The 19,614-nt window shown below is 38.8% G+C and overlaps 1 protein-coding gene across 2 annotated transcripts; it reads right to left on the reverse strand.

Moving 5' to 3' along the window:
* Positions 1 to 2,446: 2,446 nt before the first annotated feature.
* On the reverse strand, positions 2,447 to 18,888 carry LOC6573034 (hemicentin-1). 2 transcript variants are annotated; one of them, XM_015166714.3, is made up of 17 exons: positions 18,606 to 18,888; positions 16,944 to 17,163; positions 10,747 to 11,268; positions 10,348 to 10,667; positions 10,065 to 10,268; positions 9,805 to 9,956; positions 7,746 to 7,890; positions 7,475 to 7,605; positions 7,228 to 7,387; positions 6,496 to 6,665; positions 6,193 to 6,316; positions 5,968 to 6,128; positions 5,116 to 5,257; positions 4,915 to 5,038; positions 4,424 to 4,851; positions 4,121 to 4,350; positions 2,447 to 3,980 (listed from the first exon to the last, which is right to left on the reverse strand). In XM_015166714.3, exons 3-17 carry the CDS (start codon positions 11,142 to 11,144, stop codon positions 3,747 to 3,749), a joined length of 3,123 nt encoding a protein of 1,040 aa, XP_015022200.1. In that variant the 5' UTR covers positions 11,145 to 11,268; positions 16,944 to 17,163; positions 18,606 to 18,888; the 3' UTR covers positions 2,447 to 3,746. The 2 variants fall into 2 exon arrangements, with proteins under 2 accessions (XP_015022200.1, XP_015022199.1); XM_015166713.3 differs by having other exon boundaries at positions 18,826 to 18,871.
* Positions 18,889 to 19,614: the final 726 nt, after the last annotated feature.

A 19,614-nucleotide genomic window follows, 5' to 3' on the forward strand; every position in this document is an offset into this window, starting at 1 on the left:
GTTTCATTCGTTTAAATTCAATTGACTTTGAATGCTCCACAATGGAGGCAAACAAGCGACACACACACACACACACACACAAATATATATATGTCTGTATATATACACAGATCCAGAATCAACGTTGTCTTATTGTTGTTGTTGTCGCTGTTGTCTGGATTGAAGCGCATTGAGCGGCGCAACGGAAAACGAATGAGGGTCAATTAAGCCAATTTAAATTTAATAAACTTATGTATTATGTGCAAGAGGTTACTAGCCACAGCAATATGCCATATATGACTTGTGATGATACACAGTAAAACACAGAGAGAGAGAGAGATGGGCAAAGAGTGACAGAGAGAGCGAGTCAGGGAGAGAGAGATAGAGATAAAGAGAGACAGCGAGCGTGTGAGCACAGACAATCTACATATATGCCACAATTGTTTCAATATTTCATTCTTTTTTTTTGGGGGTTGCAAACACGACTTGATATATCCATGTAGATTTCTGACTCAGCTGCGTATAGGTTATATATACATATAACATTCGACTATATAAATTATAAAGTGCATAGTTCAAAATACATTAATATTCTGAAGGCATATGCCGCACTGTCTCCAGCATTCATTTGTGAGAGGTGACGGAGGCAAACGAAGCTGGGGCCTGGGGGATGGGGAAGAATGCCGCACAAATGTTTGATGTGTGCTGCCATGTGGTATGTAAAATACACACACACTCACATACATACATGCATGTACCATATTTGTGTGCATATATAGACATGGATATGTAATTGTTATATCACTTGCAGGTCAGTAAAATATATAATCAAAGGCTAAAGACATCGTTTAATAATGATTTAAGTGAGTCAGATTCGAGTTGTAGCAATTTGAGATGAGCAGCCACGAATTGGAGCTCGAAACCGTAAGATTTAAGCTTTAACCGTAGCTAACTTGTCGTTGAACAGGAGAAAGATTAAAGCTGAAGAAGTTGCTGGAAATCTCTGAGCTGAAGAGGTTTCTTGAAATAATAAACGGAACTAGAGCTGAAGAGCTGTCTGCCATTCTTTCTCTCTCTCTCTCTCGCTCTCTCTCTCTGCAGTGGAACTTAAGCTGAAGAACAAGCTCTAAACTAGCAGGATAAAGTTGTATGCCATTCTGTCTGTCTCTCTCTCACTCTCTCTATCTTCATAATGGTGAAGAAGTCGTTGTAATTGCAGTGGGAAAAAAACTGAAGAGCGACCTGTGCATCCCACAGTATTATCTTTATCACTCTGTCACTTTGTTTTTCTCTCTCTCTATCATTATTCAGCAGGACTTAAACTGAAGAGGTCGCGTAAAATACGCGACTCAACGTAATATGTCGAGATGTCGCTCTTATAGCAGAAAGAATAACACTGAAGAGGACTAAATCCCTCCCTCTCTCTCTCTCTCTCTCTCTCTCCCTCTCTCCCTCTCTCTCGCAATCCTTCTCTATCTTTAGCAGAAAGTGAGCTGAAGAAGTCGTGTGAAATGCAAAATGATTTAAAAGAAATAACTCTTGCGCTTTATATGTTAAGGTAAAAAACTTAATGCTCGACTTTTCACTATTTTTCAGGTAAACTAAGCCGAAACTCATATCCCATAATTGCGGCAGAATTAAGGGCGGGAACTCATTGTTACTGCAGGTGAATTAAAACTGATGAACTCGAAAATCGTAGAGAAGTAAGCTCGCACTCTTTACAAGGAGGTTAAAAGCTAAAGAGCTTTTTCCAACTGCTGCAGGATTACCAGCGAAGAACTTACTTCAAGTGCAAGCGGATTAGTGCCGAAGCGCTGCAGGACGATTAAAGGCGACGAGGTCGCTCACAAAAGAGGCTTCAAGCCATTGTGACAAGTATGTGGTACTTACCTTGAATTTCTGACAAAAAACAGAAAACAAAAAACATATTGCTTTCCTAAGTACTAGTGCCGCAGGAGTTAGGGTTGTGTCCGCAATGCCTCCTGCTGCCCAAGTGCTTATCAAAGCGACGAGTTTTTCAACAGCAGCAATTAAACAAAATTACTAATTTTTTTTTTTTTTATCATTTATTTACTTTTTAATTGATTTAATAGTATTTTTGCTTGAATAGTTATCAATACTATTTTGCTGACAATTTATACTAATTTTCGCCGTTTGTTTGAATTTTTGCTTTCAGCTTAAAATTTACATATTTCTTGGGCAGAAATTGTCTAAAACACGCACACACACATACATATAATTACTAATTAGCTAAACTGTGTCGCCAACAGTGTTTTCTTTTTCCTCTTCTTCTTCGAATACGAAGACTCTGTACACATACATACATGCGTACATACACATTTATATACATACACATATAAATATATATATATATGTACGTTTATTTAGGAAGTCTGTATATGTCAATTCATTAATAAATTAATTAATTACTCAATGCAAATTTAGTTGAGGACACATTTAGCATTTCATATATATATATATACATTTATATATGTATATGTATAGTATTTGTGTTTTCTATCTTATTCACTTAATACTTTCGCTTAATTTGTCTAGTTTTGGGTAGCCTTTCCATATGATATATTTATGCAACAGCATCGTAAACAACATATCATAATAGAATTACATTTATTTACAAATAACTAAACACTATCGTTGCGATTTAGGCGTTACACAATTAAATTCCGGGAAAACTTTCATGCTCTATGAAGACTTTCGTTACACAAAACAAAATTGGATACTAAATCAGATGTATATATATACAAGCCTTACAGCTAGATATGCCAGTATATAGGGTAAATACATACTTAACTAGAGTTAAACCCGAATTAAAATTAGAAGAAAATCAATAGGTAATACTTTTCATAGAATTGGAGAAATCGGGATATACTTTGTACACATGATATATATTTTTATTTAGAGTCATATATGTTTGTACGATTTCTCAGAAATGTGACTCCCGCAGAACTCTGCTGGGTCTGGCAGAGTGCAGTTCCTGTTTAGATAAACATGATAACAGGTCATAAATTATTAGGTTATTCGTTTTTCGTATTTTTGGAAGGGTTTTTGTTTTTGTTCAATCATTTATTGGTAGTCTTAACACTTAACACGATTTGGGGAATAAGCGATATTTTGATTAAAGCGAAAGAAGGTTAGATATGATTGGCAGTTTCTCGGCGTCTCTCCGGGATATGTTGGTAAGGTATGTAAAGAGTGTGTGAGAATATGTATGGATTGCATCGAAAGTGGGCTGGTAGTAGTAGTAAATAATCGTACAACGGATATGTGGGTGCAGCCGAGATTCAGAAGCTGCATTCTGTATTCACTAGTTGTTGTTGTTGTTGCTGTTGCTCAGCGTTAAGAGTATTAGACTTGATTACAACAAATGACAACGAGTTAAGTATTTACAAAACGAGTGTAATGTCGGTTACACTTTTGGCATTGTTACTTAAATTAATAATGCAACAATTACACAGAAATGCTTAAAAGTTAAAGAAGTCTTGCCTCAAACCATGCGAATAAATATATAAATATATATATATACATACATATACATCTATATATCCACATAAGTAAATATGTATATATATGCAGCTGCTAGGGTATTACGATAGTTAATAATACAATTTGCATTTCTTTACCATTTTGTTTATACACTCACGCACACGCACACGCAACTACATTGATCTATATATGGTATAAATATATATAGAGAGTATAGAGTAATTATTGTATGCAGATATGTGGCTTAAATGCATATGTGAAGCTTATATACAACTTTCCTGTATGCGATTCGAAGTGGTAACGACCTCGGGCCGAAAACGATATTCGCTTAATGACGAGGTCACCGATGCGTTATTCGGACTGAGCAGGCTGACCTCCATTGGCTGCGGTGTTAGATGATATGATGATGAGGGCGTCGATGTGCTTATGTTATATGTCAACGACCCCAGCGGCGGACTACACGTGGTTATGCCCTTCTTATTGAGGGTCGCATAGCTCTGTGGTAAACGAAAGCGGAAGGAGAAAATAGCGAGGCAATAGAATAGAGTAGAGTGAGTGCCGGCTCCAACCAGATAACCAATATACAATACAAAAGCACAAATATCACTATAACTAACTTCAGTTTTCAGCTACTCACGATTTGTTTACTTGGCCGGAACGTATAGTGGAGGACCTCGTTGCCCGAGTTGCTCAGCAGGCCAATGGTGCTGGCGTCCGCGCCACCCAGTCCCGCCATCACCCCGACGCTCTCCGCATTGCCCTTGAGCAGCTCCGCATCGCGCCCAGTGCAGTAATCGCGTGGCATCAGCCGCGTGGCCGGACTGGCAAAGCCCGGCGAGGCGCCCAGTGACTTCAGTGGGCGTTTTTCTAAATTGCAATTGGAATGTGAAGGATTTGTAATGGGTGGGTCTGGAAGCGATGCAAAGGATAATTAACTTACCATACTGATTGGGTATAACATCGGGATCGGTGTCATCTACATCAACCTGATCGCCCAGCAGCTGTGCATTGGCTCGAGTGCGTCCAGTGGCTATGGTCAAGCCGTGCCCGTGCCCGTGTCCATGCCCGCTTGGTGAGGTCCTCGTGCCACTGTCTACATTCACTTCGCTCAGCGCGCCTCGCTCGGCCGCATTGCGATTATCACAATTAATTGGAAGGAGACTGTGGTGTGCCTGGTGATTGGACTGCTCGTTTTGCATATGCCCTTGCCCCTGGCTCTGACTCTGGCTCTGGCTCTGGCTTTGGCTCTGGCTCTGCCCCTGTCCCTGGCCATTTGTGTGCGGTCCGGGATGCAGCGGGTCCAGCTGGCAATCAGCCGGTATTGCTAATTGTGTGTGCTTTACGGCCTTCAGATTATTATCGTTGCGGCTGCAATTCAAATGTGTGCATTAGGCAAAGCAGCTGCCCATTAAGCTACGCCATTAAACATACCGATTTGAGAATCTTCTGTATATGGCAGCCAATATGATGCAGGATATGGCGAACAGCAGGCCGCACACGAGCGTCAGCCCGGCCAGGAATGGCGAGAGCGGCACACTAAGCCCCGTCGAGTTGCCTAAATGTGTAATAAATTATGATTACGAAACTAGTTACTCGACGCTTTAAAACTCGATTGCAATTCGCTCAGCTCACCCGTTAGCTTTGCCACGCCCTTAAAGTTGATGTCGTCTATAATGGTGGGCTCCGAGCGGCCCTTCACATTGACGGCGAATATAATCATGCGATAGGTGGCTGCCTGATCCAAGTTCTCAATGATGAATGTGACAGGTGTGTGCTGCAGTTGTGTGAGAAAAAGGGAGAGAGAGAGAGAGAGAGAGAGAAAGAGAGAGAGTTTAAGATTAGATTATGTACATATATAGGACAATTTTTGGAACAATAAAATATAATGAGACATAGTGCTCACCAGTAAAACAGAAAATTTCAAATGAAGTATTTTCTAAAGAATTCATAATTAGCAAAAAAAATAAGAAATTATAAAACTAAAATAAATAAAATAAAAATAAATAAATTAAATTAAATAAAAATAAATAAATGCGTAAATAAATCGTATGCCTATCTAGATAAGTAAGTAATCAGTTTTTTATATTTCCTGCAAAGATAACACAATATACCTTTCTATAGTATTATTTTTCTTAAAGAAGGTAACTTTTATAACAGGTATAAAAAATGGTAGTTCTGATTGCCAAACTAAGTAAGATTTTCTCAATTTTAATTTAGTTGCGCTATACTGAAGACTTTTTTGTAAGCTCTTTTCAAAACTTTTTAAAAAATAATTACTAAACTTTTGCAGAGTTTATTTTTATTTATTTTAGGAAAAATATAATAGAGTTTAAAAGAAAATGAATTCTAGGAATCTATCACGCACAGAGGACATTAAGGTTGCGCTATTCTAATGGCGGGCAGTGTATATACAATTTAATAATATATATGCATCTATAGGTAATGCAATAGTTAGTTAGTTAGTTAGTCAGTTAGTTGGCTTACGTGTATTGTTATATTCCTGGCCAATTGCAGCGAGTTCAGCTCCACCAATTCGAGCATAAAACTCTGTGGCAAGCCACCATCGAAGCCCTCAATGCAGTCCACTTGCAGCGAATCCACCGACTGGTTGCTGACCGTACAATTTTGCAGTGGAAAAGGTCGACCTGAAACGGAATATTCGATAGCCATGTAGCTGCCAGTTAGATATATATCATCATGTCTATCCACCTGCTGCCACAATCTGGAATACACAGGGGCTCTTCTGCACGCCAATTGAGTTCTTGGCCCAGCAGGAAACGGTGCCGTAGTCCAGATCTGAGCTGGGCGTATAATTTAGGCGTGACATGCCCGTCTGCAACGACAAAAATCGAGAATAATTTTCGAAATTAACGCTCGAGCCGTTGTGTCAAATGGATTAAAGTAGCTCAAATCCCTAACTGGGTATCCTTTGAAAAGCTCTTAAGCGTCTTGAGCATCTCAATCATCTTAAAATATCTAGCAATTAGTGGGTTGATTTAAAAGCTCACTCACCTCGCTGGTGTGGAGGCGGGCGGGCAGCTCTGTTTGCTCGCCGGACGAGTTGAAGGTCCACTGGAAGGAGTCGGCCGGCGGGGAGGAGTCCACTTCGCACTTCAGTGCCAATGTCTCGTGTTTGAGGGCACCCAGCAGCTGCTCGTGGTCGATGGCACAGATGGGTGCGTCTATGGGTCGAAATAAATAATTAAAGCGTTTTATTGAAATATTTAATGTCCCGGCAGGAAGTGGCTTAAATAGACCGCACAAATATGGCCGACGAGGTCTTTAAAACTCCAATGAATTAATTTTGGTCTTTGGCTGCTGCTGCTGCTGCTGCTGCAGTTACCATCCACACTCATTTGAAATACACAAAACCATTCAGAGTCGGAGGCAGTGCCAAACCCGCAGCCAGTGCCAAGAGCCCAGGCCATGCATTCATTGTGCCATAATCTTGGTCATTAACGTGGAGGGGGGCACAAAGAGATGGCGGTACTTTACACCCAGTTACGCCCACGACAACGGCCACGCCCACGCCCACGCTTACTTCAACTTTGGCTGCGTTGCAGATTGGAGTGCGGCCAAAGGAGCCGTGAAGCCCCCTCCCCGGTGAGCCCAAATGCATTAAGAGACATTCAAGCTCAAGGATTAAATTGTAAATTACATAGATGAGGATACAGGCAGTGCCAAAAACTGTGGCTGAGGCCCTCTTGAACTCGCAGTTCACAGATTGTCTGGCCATTTACTTACAGCGTATGCGCAATGTAACCGGATTACTGAGGCCTTTGCCCTCCGAGTTGACAGCCAAACAGGTGTAGGCGCCGGCCGAGGCGCGCGAGACACTTTGGAGGACGAGCGATTGATCCGACAGAATGATGCCCACAGAGATATTGTGCTGCAGTTCCTTGCCCTGCGGGTGTGTGTGTGAAGTGGTTGTGGTTGAGGTTTGCGTGAGTCGCTTCATCAATGAATGGCAAACATAATAATTATAGCTTACATTGTGAAACCAGGACATCTTGTAAGGCTTCGGATTCGATTGTACAATGCACTCGAAGTAGGCATCGTCGCCCTCCTTGATGTCGTCCGGATTCAACGAGGAGCCCATCTTCAGTATCGTAGTGGGTTGATCTGCGAAATGCAAACGGAATCGTCTCATATCTCAGCTGGAATCTGTGGTAATTAGAATTCCTAGCTGGCCCACTTAGCCACCTCGGGCAGCTTCAGCGTCAGCTTCAACTAGGTCCTTAAATACCTAACCGGCCACTTACAGTGCACAATGAGACGCCATTTGTCCTCGATGGCGCTGCCTTCGATGAATTGATTTTCTGCCCGACATGTTAAATATTTGCCATCGTCGTCCCGGGTGGGTGTGAACGTCAGTATACTTAGGGATTGATTGTCTGGCTCATTAAACTAAAAAAGAAGCGCAAACAGAGTCCATTAGGAAATGAATAATGAAAAAGAAAGCTGAGGCAAGAGCTAAAGCTCAACCAAAACAGAAATAGATACCGAAAAACGGAAAGCGAAAACCGAGAAAGCGAAAGGCGAACAACGAACGACGAACGACTAACGCCTGACCGTCAATCTATGTACAGGGAAATAGCAGCAATTATAAGTACACAGAGCTAGAGCGTATCCTCCTGGCCTTTAACGCCCCGAATAGCCCAAATCAATAAATAATGAGACAACATATTTACTAACGAAACAAATTATTCAAATTTAGCAACATCCCAAAGCAGAGCTCGTCCATAAATGATGTCGTTTCGTTGATTTCTGTCGAACTTATGAAATACCAAACGGCCGAGCGTTATTAATTATTTATTAATCTATCTTTACAGCATTCAATTGAAGTCAATAAGGTTTGACAATAAACCTATCAGCAGCTAACGGTAGCTCAAGTCAAAATCACAACGTATTTATACCCTGACTAATGTGTGAGAGAGAGAGGGTTGGTTGTATGTGTGCGATATACACTGAGAGCCATCATTATAGCGACAGTCCTTCCCGATAATTTGATAAATTTTCCATTCTTTTCTACTAAAACAAAATTCAGTTTGGAAATTTGTATTCTATCTGCAGAGATAGATAAATTGATAGATTGATAGCTAGATATATCTGACATTGATTTGTTTCTCCATCTAACTAGAAATATTTGGCTTATCTTTTTAAACAATGAATTCTTAATAGGCTAAAAGCTGGCTCAAAATGTTGAGCTATAAAGTAAAGGCTAAACTCGTTAAGTCTACTAATTTCGAATTTGCTTAACAGAAAAAGCTGCATAAATCAGAGCAGAAAATGTGTACGAGGTTGGCTTAAAAGTTTTTGAAACAAATTAAAATAATTTAAATACATATTATTATTTACTTATTCAAACTTTTTGTTGTGCTTCTTAAATTGGTTGGTTCGTCGTTCTGTCTATGTTTACCAAACTTTTTATTCAAAATTGAGTATACAAAATATGTAAATATATACGAGGGTGGTCTATCAAATTTGGAAATGAAATTCATTTAAATGTCACGAAAAATAAACAAATTGAATTTTATGTCTTTGAATTAATTTATTAATTTTTTCGGTTCAGTCTATCAATAAGAAAATAAGATGAAAAACTTTTAATCATCAGACTACATTTTTAAATTAAAAAAAAAACCTATTGTATTTTGATTATTTATTTATTAATTATTATTATTATTTATTTATTTATTTTTTTTTTTGGCAGGAATGTAATATGTTTACATTACTTTTAATAATAAGACCAGATACTACGCAATTTTTGAGACCACCCTCGCACGCTGATTAGCAAATGCTCAACTTTATGCTTCTACATACATAAATCAATATCTAGTCTATATAGCTCCTTCATTCTCTAAGTGTACCCGAAAATGTTGAACGCTTTATCTATGTATGTAGCTTGAATCAATTATGTTTTGTTTATGTTGCCGTGGCCTTAAGGCAGCGCTCGATAGCGCTAATTAGTAATTTGCTTAAATGTTGTACAAATGCATATATTGATAAATACGTATATACAGAATTGTTTATATGAGCCGAAAAAGGGAAAAGGCATATTTATACCCTTCTATAACTTTAACGTATGTATATATATAACGTATATAAATATTGTGTGTAATTGGAATCAATTTTTGTAGTTATAAAAATTGTAAATGGGTCAATTAATAATTGAACTAAACTAAGCAAAACATATGCAGGTAAAAGCACCTGTTTCCACATTATTAATAATTATGGTTTATTATTGTTAATGAGAGCGTTTAGCTTAGTTGTTCGTATCTATTCATTGCTGTTGGCTTTGTCATTTTGCTGCTAAATACTTACGTTCTTGGTTTGTTTCTTCAGCTGCTTATTGGATTTCCACCAGGTGATTATGGCCGCCGGCTTGGAGCCGGAACTTTTGCACTCAATGTCGTAGGTGCGATCCGCGGATACAAAGCGATCCTTGGTCAGGATGTGCACGGCAACAGGTTTTACTGTAAGCACGGTCGGAGAGAGAGAGAGAGAGAGAGAGAGAGAGAGAGAGAGAGAAAGAGTGGGAGAATGAGCTTATAGCTTTGCAATGACCTAGTGCTGCGACCTACAGTTGATGTCCAGTATAACGACCTTGTTATTCGGCGGCGTCAGATTCGTATTGCTGGCGACGCACACAAGTCGCGAATTTAGATGCTGTCTTCCAATATTGGGATAGGATAAATGGTTAATGGTTTTGCCATCGGGCCGCTGATCGAATGACTCATCGATGACCGTGTTATCCAAGTACCAGGTAACGTTGGGGCGTGGCCGACCTGTAGCCCATTAGGGCAATTAAATATATATATAAATATATGCATAGAGGAGGAACAGAAGAGGGAGTGGGAGCCTTACCGCCTGTAACTTCGCAGGCCAGAACGATATCGGTGCCCTCGTTAAAGGACTCCACGTTGCTGGTCTTGTCATGTCGGTTGGGCTCGTAGATAATGGGTCTATCCGGTGGCACAATAACAGTTAGGTTTATCTTTAGATTACGAGTGGGCGAGTTACGAAAGTCCACACGGCAGCGATAAACGCCCTCATCTTCAATGCGTACATTGTCGATTTTCAGCTGAGCAGGATGCGAGGTGCTGCTGAAGTGGGCGCGTGTCCCGAACGCCAGCGGAGACGACCACAGACGCGCCTGGCCAAATTGACGGCCACGCACATCAAAGCTGCGAGACAGAGAGGGAGAGAGAAAAATCCGTTGTTGTTCAAATCACACAGCTAGTTGTTAGCTAACACAAATCTCACTTGTAGATGGGCTCGCCGTCGCCCTCGCGAAACCAGAGCACCATATAGACGGCATCGTCCCGTTCGAGCGGCGTTATATCACACGGCAGCATCGCCTGCCTGCTGAGGACACCCTGCACCGATGTCAGCGGCACCGGACGATCCAGCTCGTGTATAAGCTCGTCCGGCTCCAGATAGGAGCACGCCGCCAGCCTGCAGCAGCAGCCAGCCAACAGCAGCCGGAAAACTAAATGCAGCATTGTCATATATTCATTCCTACAGCTTTGATGGAGCGCTTGTTGCTGTTGTTGGTGTTGCTTCCGCTGCTGCTCCTGCTGCTGCCCCTGCTGCTGTTGATGTTTGATGTGCTCCTGCGGGCATTTGCAATTGTCGTGTTCGTTGTTGAGCTTTGCATCCATATTTGTGCTTCTTTTTTGTCCGCTTATTAATTCATTTAAGCATTAGTGTTCACTGTAGTCGCATTCGAGTGGATTTTAAGTGTCTGTGTCAGGCTGCTGACCGACCATCTTAGCTGGCTCCTGGCTGTGGACAAAGCGCATATGCATGACTTGTAATACCATTCACAATGTTAAGACTTTGCCATCTCTATTCAATATAGCTGCATCTCAGAGCACTAACTAATTATATTATTGAGCGAGTGCCCTGATGAAGCAGGACATAAAGGATAACATGTACGCACTCGAATGTAGCATCGGCATGCCGAAGTTCCGCCTTAAGTAGCTTTTACGCAAATTTTCATTAAATTCACTTGCCCGAGCAAGTTCATGGCATTTGCTGTTTAGTTCTCGCATTAATTGTATTCAAATCATGAAAGTGAAATTTCCAAATGCTCTGCGACATGGCAAGCTACTTGGCAAGCTGAGCAATGTGAGTTCAATTGTAAATCTCTGAGCTTTGAGCTTAAATGTAGTTGATTAGGTTTCTATGAAGTGGGAGCAGCTATACATATACATATATGTATATAGATATAGCTATAAACATAGTTATATTATTGGTTTTCATATAGAATCAACAAGTCTTTGTCCACATAATTTTTTATATTTAAAGCGTGTCCATAGAACAGAAATACCTTTGCCAATAGCTATAATTCAGTATCATTTCTAGTTATTGATAAGATCTATGGAATATTTAATAAACTTTGCCATTTAATCGTGAAACACTGCCTTTAAATATATGGAATTAATTAAGAAATGCTACTGAAACATTTGACTCATTTGTTAGTGGAGAATTTCAGCATTCGTTCCGTTTAAGCATAATTTAGATCTTAAGGCAACATTTAGACTCTGTTGGCTAACAACATTAAAGAAGACACAGAAAAAAACGACAATTTGACGGCGATCAATTGGGCATTGTGAGAGAGGAAACTGAGGGAGGCGGTATTTGAGTCTGTATAGTCATCAGTCATTATAATATGAGGATGAAGTATGATTGCGGCTGGTGGATAGTAATGACAGATAGTAACGAGGTGTGCTTATAACAAGTCAGCGCAAGCATTGCAACTCTGAACGAAGTTTCACAACTCAGTCTCATTCTCTAGTCAAGCGCCGCTATTATCTGATTTGACAGCGTTCTCTTATTTCGTCTAGGGTTACATCAACTCTCTAATTTATGTTTACAGGGCCAATAGAGTCAAAAAGATGAAGCTTTTACTATAGAAGCACAGCTAAGCTGAGATATTGATCTAACTTCATTAAAATCCTCCAAATCAGCTATTTCGCTGATATCTATATCACTGATATATTATTAATATATTATATATATTTATTATAATTACATATATTATATATATTTCTATGTTTACATATTGTAATATATATTGACACATATTAATTAATCACTCTGTAGTCGGAAACATAAGATTATTCATTGTATTTCGTACAGTAAAGAAACTCTGTTTTTGTTATATTATTGGTTATAAATAAAATATTTTAGCTACTCCACACCTTATGATTTTAACAAGCCTCTGAACAAAACAAACTTTAACAAAATATGCACACTAGAATATCAATTATGTTCAATAAAATAGAATTAAGTTACGAAGCAAAACGGAAATACCTTTTCAAGTCCGCAATCAAATTATAAATAAATAAAAATGAAAATAAAAATAAAATCCCCTCACAATAAATGAAACACAAGAGCAGCAATTAAGGAATTTGTTGAGCAATGATTGAAAGTATTAATATTTATATGATTGATGCTCGGCTGGTTTTAAATTTCAGGTATTTGTAGCCAGAGCAATTTTTGCCAAGAACAAAATCCTTTTTCCGGCTTACAATTTGCAGTTTTATTTCTCTCTACTCTTCTTTTCTTTTGCCAGAGCGAGAGCAAAATCAAACGCAAGGCTTATCAACTTATGATTTCTGTATAAATCTTTGCTTTTGATGAATGAGCTCATGGGCATGAGAGAACGAATTCATGACGTGATTGTGGTCAATCGTTCAATAAATATTGGGGAGATGTTAGTTTTTTTTTTTTTTTTTTTTTTGCTTTGGCTTTTGTTTCTTTGTTATTTCTAGGTGCTTTTCAAACGCTTAAGCTCAACTGTCAGCATAATATCTTTAAAAATGTAGAGTCATTTATTCGGCACATGGCTCGCATTGCCAAAAAGAGAGACTGGGAACAGGTCACATAAAAAAAGTAATACGTATATATACATATAACTTTGTTAGACTGGGCTAAGAAAGTGTAAGCATGAATGGTTCGCTTCCTCAATCCAACACAACCCCACCCAAGCATCTCAACTTCTCATCTTGGCCATAAATTGTGCTTGAACGGAATGCGACGCAAAAGCTACTCGGGAAAAGGCCATATAGTAAACAATAACAACAACAATGTATGTCTGCTTGCTCTCTATAAGGTTCCTCAGCTCAGATCTCAGCTGATAAGACAAAAGAGTTATGGCGCTTTTCACAAACTTTTGAAGATGTCGTGGCCAATCAAGCATAGCTCATGATTATATATCCACAAGCACTCAAAGTTATGGCCATAATGCCCCTTTATGGACATTTAATATTATAACTTAATTAATTATTACGATATTCTAGACAACGAACAAATGCCCAAAACGAAAAATAAATAAAAATAATGCTGCTCGTAAATATGTATGTGTGGCAGCCACAATTTGCCTATGAATATGAATTCAGTTTATTATTGTTGGCTACCAGCGCAGACAATTGGCCCATGGGCCATGAGGCTAGTTTTTCAGCTCTTCGAGCTTAAATATTTATTTGAAATGCCAGCGATTTGTATTCAACCGGTTCGGACTAATGCAAAACATGTATCAATGAACTTGAATTCTTGCTCATTGGAAATTCATTAGGTTTTATCTAAGCAAAAAAGCTGCCTAAAAGCCAAAGGGAAAAGATAACACAAGTAATAAACAATAGAAGCGTTGATTTATTAATTATTTTTATTATTTTTTTTTTTTTTTTTAAAGGCAATTTTCGTAAATTATTTTAATGTGATTTTCAAAGCAATTTCAATTTAATTGACAATTTCCATTGGTGATTATTTTCTTGGCAAATAATATGTTTGTGAACTTTCCTATTTGCTTTTGTAGCCATGGCTACGAGCTACCAGCTACGAGCTGCGAGCTGTGAGCTCTGGGATAGGGAATTTATGTAAATTCACACAGTTCGCTTACACTCGGCTACAATTAAATATTCGCCTGCAAATGGCCAACTTAAATAGTGCTAAGCGTTTTCTAATGGAAGCAATTAAAACGCTTCCCGCCATAAAAAATCATTTTAAGTGCGGCGCATCTACATACATGTGAGTGTGTGTTTGTGTGTGTGAGAGCGCGTGAGTGAGTGAGAGGCGCCGAGGGGTGGCTGAGTTGGGCTGGGGCGTGTCATTCATTGGCACATCTCGCAGCGAGGTGCGAATTTGTTTTTCAGCATGAGAGCAGATCAAAAGATATTTGCATTTTAAACGCAGCCAGAGGTGCCAAACACACGCTTTAATAAGAGCAACACCAGCAGCAGCAGCAGCAGCAGAAACAACAGCAGAGGTGCTACAGAGAAAATTTACATGGCACGACGAAGCGTGAATACACTAACTAAAAAGAGAAGTATACAGAGTTTTGAGTTGTTGAGTTATTAGATTAGAGAGTTCATTGATTCGTTTTGTGTTATCTCTATTTTTGATTAGTAATGTGATAATGCATAATTATTTTGAAAATTGCTAGTTTCGATGTGTTCCATAATTTGTTAATCAATAATCCCATCTATTCATACTAATTAATACTAATAATTCTGTGACGCATTTGCTAACTAATTCTAATGAATTTATGTAAAATTTAATTAAGCTTGTCTCAAGCAGAAACACCTCATACAGAGGCCAAAGCCTTTATCATTCAGAAAATATATGCATTTTTAAGTAACATATATGCAATGCGACAGTAGCATTTTACAATGGATTTTGGTCGAAAACTGAATTATTTTATAGCCAGATGCCTAGAGCAATAAGATATATCCATATCTCTCAACTAAAATTTAATATATTAATATCTCACTAAATATATTTAAATATTATATATCATATATTGTATACCTATGTTTGTCTTCGTTAATGTGTTACATATGTATTAAAAATATACCAAGTGAACTCTAATACATATTTGAAATCTTAGCCAGATTTTATTAGTCTCAAATTGACGTGATGGAGTTATGCATATCTTTTGGCATCAATCAGATAAATCAATATATGAAAATCATATATGCACCTGATGCATGTTAGATATACCTCTGTTAAACTGTTACATATGTTAATAAATATTGAAGAAAAGTCAATGATAACTTTGCTTCAGCTAGCCTTAAAGTGAAAGATGAACTCTTCATTTCTTAATAGGCATTACAAATATTAATAAACGTCTATATACAGAGATAGATAGATCCATTATTATCTGAATACCATTATTGATCCTATCTTATCTTATCATTTATTTACATATTTTCATAAATATTCAAAGTAATCTTGATGAAGGGAAATCTTCGCAAACTCTGATTGATAGTCTAATCTCTAGTTTCGATTGTCATAGGCAAATTTCCAAATCTTTTCATACTATGAATTTACATACATATATATCTTTACATGCATACCTGTATTCGTAATGTTCTTTAGCTATATATCGGATCAAAAGTTACATATGCTTATAAATATAAAATTAACCTTTGATAAGGCAATTTGAGTTAAACTCTAGTCTCAAACCGAAAGCTTGCAAGAGACAAATGCCGTAATCTAATCGCATCAGCAATGTATATAATTATCAAATGGGCCATTTATAATCCTGCTGCTCTTTAGCTCAAGCGCAGTTCAAGTGTTACGTAATTTCATCAGCTTGCTGAGCAACCTTTGATAAGGGTATTCCACTAAACAACAACTGCAGATTTGTCGTAGCCGCAGGCGCTTTTCCTCTGGGAGCGCCTGTTAGCCTGTTTGCTTGTTTGCTCAGATTCCTTGAGCATATATACACACACATTCAAATATATGCACGTATGCATGCATATGTATATCTTTTACATATTTAATATATGAGCGGTTAAGTTTGTTAACTGCCTGATGGGGCAGCCGGTTATAAAGGCAGGCGTGTCGGTCGCTTTGACTCTGCGGTTTGTTCAAATCGCCCGTTGTTTATTTGCTAGCCATTTTCAACAAAAACACCTTCAGCTCCAATACAAAAACAATACAAAAACAAAAACAAAAAGAAACATACAGAAAAAATATGATACAAAACCGGTTGAAGCATTTTTCTTCACAAGTTCGATTTAAGAAACAAAAAACAAAAACAAAGTTGTACACGACGCTTTTAAAATGCTAAAAGATGTTTGGGCTCCGAGTGGCTGGCGCTGCGGCTCGAACGCTGTGGTGTTGCTAATTAAGATTACAGACATTGATACTTTACGGTACGCAGTGGCACGTACAGATGCACAGACAGACAAACAGACAGTGAGACAGACAGACAATACATATACACAACACACAGTCAAGTGTATTGAGCTGTGCTTGTGTTTGGGTTTTATTAGCTGCCCAGCAGAGCAGCAGCCCGGCCAGTTGATGGCATACTAAGGTGCTCTATCAACATCTGACAGCGGCTGAGGGCCCTTTTGGCTTATTAATTATGTAGCTTAATTTGCGATTATGCAGATATGAGCATAAATTTTCAAGAGTAGTATAAAGCTGACTGACTGATAACTCACCAGTTTAATATATGTGCATACTCGAAATCCGTTCATTCAATATTCCATGTTGTTGTTGTTGCTGTAGTTGTTGTTCTTATTGAATTTCGTATATTTGATTGTGTTTTAGCTGCTCTTAATGTTTTTGTTTGTGCTTTTCATATATATTTTATATTCTTCTGACTACCTGCTGATTAGTTTATAAGATCGAAACGCGAGACACGCCGTCTGAGCTGCGTTTCTATAATGAAAATCGTATGCATAAGTATATATGTACATATATATATAGAGAGATAAACATGTTTATATATATATATATATTCATAGTTTTGTTTGTATATTAGGGCAGATATTTATATATATGTCTGCTTTAATGAGACATTTTTTAACGAGCGCACACACTTAATTGGCCAAGATTTACGTTCACGCTTTAGCCATATCATTTAGCACAGCACACTCACAGGAGCAACACAAAATCGTATTGTTGTTGCTGTTGTTGTTGTTGCTGTTGGAGGTGTTATTGTCGCTGCCAAGTGTAATCAAGTGCCACTAAAGATCTCTTGAATCCCTCTCGTTTTGACAACTATTACCATAACAAATCAGCGCGCCTGACTGTGACAGCCCAATTGAACTGCACAGTCAACTACAACAACAACAGCAATGGCAACAACAACAACAGGAAGCCGAAAAAAAAACTGACAACAGCAAAATATTTACACGGCACAACTATCGACAAAAAAAAAAAAAAAAAAAAAAATAGAAAATGTTGAGGTAGAACGGATTTCGTTTGGGTTTGGCAGAGGTTTGCCGTGCTTGGGATAGTGGGTACTGCGGCTGGCTATAAGCCACCAATGCCAACGAGTCAACGTAGCCGTTGTCGTTGCTGTTGCCGTGAGCGTCACTAAACCAATTCCCGCAGTGACAACGAGGCTGAAGCAGGCTGAGAAGGACAAATGGAATGGGGCAGAGGTGTGTAGAGGTGGGCAGTGGGTAGAGGCAGGCAGTGGTCGGTGCTGGTGCTAACCAGGACGAGTTGGTTGACGAGCCGCACTGTGGCAGGAGGCGCTGCTACGCCGCCACGTTCACGGCCCGTGCTTGGGCTTATCCTTGTGTCTGTATTCGCCGCTTTTTATGCCACAGTCGTAAATTCCAATTATCGACGACGTCGAAGCACGGCAGCAGCAGCACACACCAGCAATACCAGCGACGCCAGCAACTACAACTGCCTCCGCAGAAGCCGGCGTCGAAGTTGTCGAGTCGCTCGAGCCGTCGAGCCGTCGAGCTCTGTGAAGTGGAGCGTTTTTCAAAGTCAGAGCCCGGCACGCGGCGCACGAGCCTGGCGTTTTATTATTATTATTGTTGTTGTTGTTGTTGTTGTTGTTGTTACCGATTTTGTTGCTATTTTAGTCACAGTTTTGTTTCGTTTTCATTAATATATTTAAATTTTGGGTAATCCTTGTTATGTGGCACGCAAAACCGAAAAACCGAAATTGAAACTCGAAATTGGATTTGGTTTTTTTTATTTTTGCACACACTTTTATTGTTGTTGCTGTTGATGCTTGGGTTAATATTTTGAGTTATATGCGGATATATGAATTTGTTGACTATTAATTAATCAATTTCGCTCATTAATTTGATTGAATTTCGGTTGGGCGAAAGAAGTCACTGAAGTTTCACAAATACCTTTCACACTCCTCTTTCTCTCTCTCTTTCTTTCTCACAGACGCACACGCAAACACACACACACGCTCAGATGTAAGAAAACATTACGCTGCCTGTGTGTGTGTATGAGTGTATGAGCGAGTAGAATGCGTGCGTGCGTGTGTGTGTGTGTGTGTTTGAGTTCGACTGTGTTTTGGTATGCGCTTTAAACGGATACCCTAAAGCGAACGCATTGGGCTACATTTCAACGTAGGAGCGCAGAGTCCGTGTGCAACATGTGTACCGTTATAGCTTCGCGTATCTACTGGATACACGACTTCAACATCGTCACACTCGTCGCTGCCAACGCGTCTCTGCTTTGATTTTGTATTTCGAATTTTCGAACTGCCGGAGCAACGAAAGAGAAATCTAATTGGAGTTCGAATCAGCAGCTAAAGAGCTCAGCCCTCACACGAGCCACTTAGAATATGTGTTAAGTTTAGTGCCTTTGACTTGGTTTATGCTATTGTTTTTGTTGTTGTTAGAATATTTAAGACATTTTGAGATTACAGAAGAACAAACATAAATGTTAATTTTTAAATAAATTTTTGTAAAAGAGAATACATTAAAAGATAAACGAAAAATATGAATAATCTTATATAAAACAGGATTTTTTGTTTATATCCAGGAGAAAAATCTTCGATTTTCTATATAAAATCTATAGCAGCAGAAAATACTTTACAATTTATTTACAATTCACAGATACATGTTCAACTCATTCATAAATCTCGATCGTAAAACAATATTTAATTCAATAGCAGCAATAGAAAAATTTAAGCTAATAACAGAACAGTCTGTTAGCGGCCAGCAGACGTTTGCTGTTAAGCGGTCTGTTTCAGCTACAGCTTTGATTTTTCGAACTTGGAATAAGAGAGCTTAACAGTGCAGCCAAAGAGTAAACAGCGTAAACTTGGCGATATTCGAATTTGGTGTTAACAGCATTGAATATCGTAAATGTTTTTTGATAACGGCTGCGACTGTTAAGATTCGA

This window comes from Drosophila mojavensis, unplaced genomic scaffold, assembly GCF_018153725.1.
Source record: "Drosophila mojavensis isolate 15081-1352.22 unplaced genomic scaffold, ASM1815372v1 contig_16, whole genome shotgun sequence".
Classification (NCBI taxonomy): domain Eukaryota; kingdom Metazoa; phylum Arthropoda; class Insecta; order Diptera; family Drosophilidae; genus Drosophila; species Drosophila mojavensis.

What these genes read in the sequence shown, in the direction of transcription:
- LOC6573034 (XM_015166714.3), bottom strand. Translation starts at nt 11,144, where the DNA reads ATGGATGCAAAGCTCAACAACGAACACGACAATTGCAAATGCCCGCAG. An exon ending in CGTTATACTGGACATCAACT is followed by an intron (nt 9,957 to 10,064) that starts GTAGGTCGCAGC and finishes CCGTGCTTACAG; the next exon opens with TAAAACCTGTTGCCGTGCAC. An exon ending in TCCGGCCAAGTAAACAAATC is followed by an intron (nt 3,981 to 4,120) that starts GTGAGTAGCTGA and finishes CGTTTACCACAG; the next exon opens with AGCTATGCGACCCTCAATAA.